We start from the raw sequence: 6,254 nt of genomic DNA, 5'->3' as shown, positions 1-6,254 counted from the left end.
AATTTTCTGCATTAAACTCTGTATTTTAATAATGAAGTGGAGATTTTTTTCCCTCATTTAATTTTATGTGTTATAGGGTTTATACTGAGTACAATATTATATAACTGTATTAATTCAACTGTGAACCTAAAAATTTACAGCCACTTTTGAAAGAGATGTATCCTTGCTCTGGAAATTGTTACTGAATATGTTAAAGCTGTAATGAGATGCTTCTTCTAATCATGTGATTATTAAATAAAAAATTAATTAATTAAAAAATATGGAACTCAACAGGAAAAAACCTAACAATGATATAATCCAATTTAAAGACAGTAGACATATAGACATTTATCTAAAAAACACATACAAATGGCTAGCAGTTCTGTGAAAAATACTCAACATTAACCAGTATGAAAATGCAGACGTAACTCCATGAGATTTTACCCATCTCAATTTAGAATGGCTATTATCAAAAAGACAAAAAAAGTGCTGGCAAGGATGTGAAGAAGTGAAGGGAACCACTACACCATGCTGACATGGCTCACAATTCACAGTCATTATGGAAAACACTGTGGAAGGTCTTTACAGGGTTCCAAACAGAACTAACACGATCCACCAATCCCATAACTAGGAGGGTGGCCACAGAAAAGGAAATGTCAGAGAGAGCTGCATGCCCATGCTTACTGTAGCACTATTCACAGGGGTTAAGATATGGAATCAATCTGTGTCTATCAACAGAACAGATAAATGTAGTACGTGCACACAATAGAATACTATGCTGCCATATGAAGGTTGAAATCCTGGTATTTCTACCAATATGGATGAGCCTAGAAGATATTACGTTAAGTGAGATGGAAATATACCAGGTGCAGAAAGACAAATGATGATCTCATTCACTATATGGAATACAAAAGGCCAATCTTAGAGAAGCAGAGAGTGGAATCATGTTTATCAGAATGTGGGGGTGAAGACAGCAGAGGTTAGTCAATGAGTACAAAGTTAAAGCAGACAGGAGGGGTAAGATACGATTGTCTATTGCACAGCAGCATTGCTGTGGTCAATAATCAGGTATTGTATATTTGAATAGCTAGAGAGGAGGGATAAGATACAATCGTCTACTGCACAGCAGCATTGCTGTGGTCAATAATCAGGTACTGTATATTTGAATAGCTAGAGAGGAGGGCTTTAAAAGTTTCACCCCAAGGAAGTGGAAAATGACTAAGATAAAGGCTATACGAATAACCCTGATTAGATCATTACACAATATATACATGTATTGAAACTTGAAACAGCACACTGCATCCTATACATTTCTATAGCTACGTGTTAATTAAAAATAAATTAAAACCTCTTCCCAAAATTAAAAAAAATCCCATACTTTGTTCAGATTTCTTCAGTTTTTATTTAATATACAATACTGAACTTAATAAAAAATACTTAATAAAAATAATTTTAAAATGTTCAAACAAAGAATTTCAACAAAGCATGTTCAGTCCACACTGGGGATTTTCTTTTTAAAAAAGTTTTAAATTTTATTTATTTTTATTTTATGTGTAGTGTTATGCCTGTATATGTGTAAGTGCACCCGTGTTGTGTAGTGCCTGCACAGAAGAGGGTGTCAGATGCCCTGAACTGGAGTTACAGATGGTTGCTAGCCACCATGTAGGTGCTGGGATTCGAACCCATGTTTTCTGTAAGAGCAGCTAGTGCTCTTAACCACTGAGCAATCTCTCCAGCCCCCACATTGGAGATTTTCATTAGACTTGTTTACCATAATAAAATTTACATTAAAAATTTCCAATAGCAAACATTGGAACAAACAATTTATGACTGAACTTCATTTAATTCTTTTAGTTCCTAAGCATTCTGGTTAATTCTACTGCCATAGACAGGCTTATCCAGTTACTATATAAACAAAGTCCCTCCAGGAGCTGGGGTTGAGGGGAGCGAATGTAGGCTTGAAAGCCCAACAGGACTAGATTCAAATCTCCACCTTCCTTAGCAGTCATAGTATTAGCTTTGTGCTCTGGCACAAGTTAATGTTTTTGAGTTACACGCACGCGCGCGTGCGCACACACACACACACACACACACACACACGCCAGTGAGAAAAGCACACTTCTCTATAAGTTTTTAATACAGCTTGTCTTCAATGAAGCTCATGTTAAGGCTTGGTCCCCAAAACAGCAGTGCTGGAAGGGACCGGCTATTGAGGAGTTCAGCTCCCCGCTTTCTTTGCATGGTCCAACTTTCCTTTCCACATTCCCACAACGCATGGACACCAAGAAGTTATCAGATGCCAAATGGATGCAGTTGCTTGATTTTGGACTTCCAGCCTCCAGTGCTATGACCTAAATAATTTTTTTGCCATAAATTACCAATGTTATAGTAACAAGAAACAAAGGCATCTACCTCCACAAATTTTTAGAACAAAATACATAATGTTCTTCAGAGAGTTTCCTGGCATACAGTGAACATTTAACAAATATTTATTCCCTTAGTGAAACAAAACTATATAGTATATATAGAAGGTAATTAATGACTCTGATTTGGTCATTTTTCCATTAGCAATCTAAGTATCTGAGGTACAACTAAATAACATCATGACAAACACTACCACATATGGAAGTTTCATTAGAGCAAAGCCACAAAAAGCCAAAAGTCTGCAAATTCTTCCAGGTTCTCCTACTCCACATCATTTCCTATGTGTGTCTACAGCCTGGAGGTCAAAGGGGCCCCGGGAGCCCTCAGGACCAGTGTAGACAAGGCAACTCATCTGGAAGCAGAAAGATGGCAGCACAGAAGCCTAGAAAGAGGGTCTGTGTTCCAGAGTCAGAGTGTACATCACCTTTCTGCTCAGCCAGGCTCCACAGCTCCTGAGCTGCTGTCAAGGACAGTGTCATAGGGTATTCCACCAGGACGTGCTTGCCAGCCTGAAGAAACTGCCTTTGGAAACAGAAATCCAGGGAAAGAACACCACTTCAAATAAACTTCATTCAAACATTCTACACAATAGAAAACACAATGTTGCCAATGCGCAAGAGCCTGTGTGTGGGTGTGTCACAAATGGGGCCAGAGTCAGTGCCACCTAAAATAAAGAATGATATAGAGAGGATTATATATATATATAAAGGATTTTATTTCTCTACACTGTGAGAAAAACTTTTCGTCACATAATCATTTTAATATTCATCCATTCATTTCTTTCCAATTAAGTAGTATTTACTAATTGTTTTGGCTAAGAAAAAAAGGGTGAACTAACAAGTATTACTTGTCACCTCAAATGTAAAGAAGACTACACAACCCTAGGCCTGACTGAAGCAGTCTGCCAAGGTTTCACCAATGACAGCTGAATTGGGTCCTGAAGGATGAAGAGGCGTTATCCAAGTACAACTCTGAGTAGCAGGTTCGTGCACTTGGGCTTTTTGAGAACTCTGTCTTTTACTTTGCAACTTTCAGTGTGGCAGGGAGAGGGTTACAAAGAACAGAGGCAGACAGTAAAAGTAGCTGAAGATCTGACTTCACTGGCTCTTCTGCTGTTCTCAGAAGTTTAGATATTATTACCTTGATCCCAGAGTATAAGCATCTAGAAGCACAGGAGTCATATGTTCATCTTTTAAGGGAAATTTACTCCATACAAGAGAAGTTGAAAGGATTATGAGAAAAAGATTTTGTTTACTCTAGACAAACACTGATGGAGCGGAGGGGGATCAGCCCAAGGATCAGCATAGCGGTAGCAGCTAGAGCTCATGTAAGAACCTAGAAGTGAAGCTGTGACGGGCACACCATCCAGTCCAGCCTGGGGCTCTTCCTTCTGCACTGGTCCCACCAAATGCCCAAAGGAGTCTAGGCAGTTCATGTACATGGTGAGGGGGGATGGCCCAACTGCACTTTTGCTCCACAATGTCATTACCTCTTCAGTGACAACTTTACTTACTAATCTCACAGCCCCAGCACTTTCTATTAAAGGGATGCTCAGAGATAGTTCGCAACACTGAGAGAGCAAAGATAGCATTGTAGGCTGATTCAAACTTAGAGAGGAGTGGCAGTTCACAGAGTACAACTGTTCCTCTTCACCTTAAGTTGTCGGATAAGAAAGAGGAGGTAAACTTGGCTCAAACTAGTCAATGAGATTGTTACAAAAAAATTAAGCAGTATAAAATTTAATTTTCTGTTTAAATTATAGCATACAAAAGAAATATTAGTTTTAAGTTTTAATTTATATTTAGTTATAACTGACAGTGAGTTTGCTTGGTAATAATTTTGTTTGTTTGTTTGTTTCTTTTTAGTGGTTCTAAGGATCGAACCCAGGGCTTTATACACGCTAGGCAAGGCCTCTAACACTCAGCTTATACCCCTAGCTCTGACCATAATCTTTTTCTCCCAAAAAGCCAAATCAGAGTGTGACATAATTGTCTGCCCATGAGAAATCTGTGATTTCTACGCTGTTGCAGAGCACTTAAGATTTTCATCAAGACATTTCAAAATGGGGCTAAACAACCCAGAAATTGCCCAGAATTCTTTTGTGCATATATCTTTTATTTCCTACTTTAGCAACAGTAATACCAAGCACTATCACTTCTATAGAAACCCAGAGATAACCATGCGTTTAAAAGTACAGGGATTTGCACTCAGGAGGCAGAAGCAGGAGGATCTCTGAGATCAAGGCCAGCCTGGTCTACATGGTAATTCCAGGCCTGCTGGAGCTACAGGAAGACCCTGTCTCAAAAAGGCCCCCCCCACAAAAAAATTATAGGGATTTGAAGCCTGTTCTTGTACCAAGAACAAGCTCATCTGGCTCATCTATAGGCCTTATGCTAGTCCTAAACACTTTCTCCACAGGCCAAAAATTCAAAAAAGAGCCTCACTGTGTCCCAGTTCTCCTAGAGGAAGCTCTTAGCATGACCAGGCTGGGAGGGCAACACTGTCCCACCCATTCAGCCATGCCAACACCAGGGACAGGGGGCAATCTGCCATAACAGCACATGCTAGTACACTGTCCTGCCTCCTGGAAAAACCCTGAAAGCAATTTTTATTTTTATTTTATTTATTATTATTTTTATTTTATGTGTATGAGTGTCTTGCCCGCATGTAGGTGGGTGCACCTGTGCTCATGCAGTGCCCACAGAGGCCAGAAGAGGGCGTCAGATCCCTTGGAACTGGAGTTCACACGGTTGTTAGCTGCCATTTGGGTTCTGAGAATTGAACCTGAGTCCTCTGCAAGAGCAGTCAGTGCTCTTAACAGCTGAGCCATCTGTCCAGCCCAAGGTTATAAATATTCTTATACATTGTTATCTTGGGGAAAGTTAGATGTAAACACTGCATCTTCATCTGTATTTGAGATATCCGAGGGATGTGGGTAGTTAATGAGTGAACAAGAATATGGATTGGATCAAAGAAGTGGGTGTGTCAGGGGACCAAGTGGACAGCCTACCTTAGAACCTTAGGTGTGGCCTGATGAAGTCTCAGTGGGAGAGCCCTTGCCTAGCATGTGTGAGGCTCAGGATTCAACCTCCAGCACCTCAAAAACAAAAACAAATAAACAAAAAACCCCAAAAAAACAGGAATGACACAAAGGAAGAGATCCAGGTAATCTTTTAATACAGTTCATGTCATTTTTATTGAAGAAACACTGTTACTGTTTTCAGAGGTGATACAGTGGTGGCAAAGTCCATATTCATTATAAACACATTACCATCAGGACTATATCACTAAAACAAAATGTTAAAAGATATTTTTATTTTATGTGTATTATCTGCATGTACGTAAGTGAACCCATGTCGTGCAGTGCCTGAAGAGGTCAGAAGAGAGTGTTGGATCCCCTGGTACTGGAGTATGGAGGATTGTTAGGCATCATGTGGGTGCTGGGAAGTGAACCCAGGTCCTCTACAAGAACAGCCAGTGCCGCACCCCCTTCTCTGAGGCTTGGAACACAGAAATCTGATACCCTCTACCTCGGAGTATTGAGTATTGGGATCAAAGATATATACAGCCATACCCACCTCAAGAGCAGCTCTTCAGCCTCAGAAATGAATTTTTTTTTCTTTTTAAAAAGTTTTTTATGGGGCTGGAGAGATGGCTCAGCAGTTAAGAGCGCTGGCTGCTCTTGCAGAGGACTTGGGTTCAATTGCCAGTACTTACATGGTGACTAATAACCATCTGCATCTCCAGTTCCAGGATATCTGACATATTCTTTTGACCTCTGCTGGCATTGCATGACATGGGTGCACTTATACACATGCAAGCAATACACTCATATACATAAAATAAATTTT

General features: G+C 39.8%; 1 protein-coding gene across 1 annotated transcript in view; it reads right to left on the bottom strand.

Annotated features, from left to right (window-relative positions):
- Positions 1-6,254, bottom strand: part of Blvra (biliverdin reductase A) — a 46,117-nt gene that overhangs the window by 15,314 nt on the left and 24,549 nt on the right. The window contains exon 4 of the mRNA XM_029562973.1: positions 2,828-2,958. Within this exon, the coding sequence (XP_029418833.1) occupies positions 2,828-2,958 (131 nt within the window). The remainder of the gene's footprint in view (positions 1-2,827; positions 2,959-6,254) is intronic.

Source organism: Nannospalax galili, unplaced genomic scaffold, assembly GCF_000622305.1.
Source record: "Nannospalax galili isolate Female #2095 unplaced genomic scaffold, S.galili_v1.0 scaffold735, whole genome shotgun sequence".
Lineage (NCBI taxonomy): Eukaryota > Metazoa > Chordata > Mammalia > Rodentia > Spalacidae > Nannospalax > Nannospalax galili.
The sequence above is the reverse complement of the archived record's forward strand: the minus strand, read 5'-3'. Positions and strand labels throughout refer to the sequence as shown.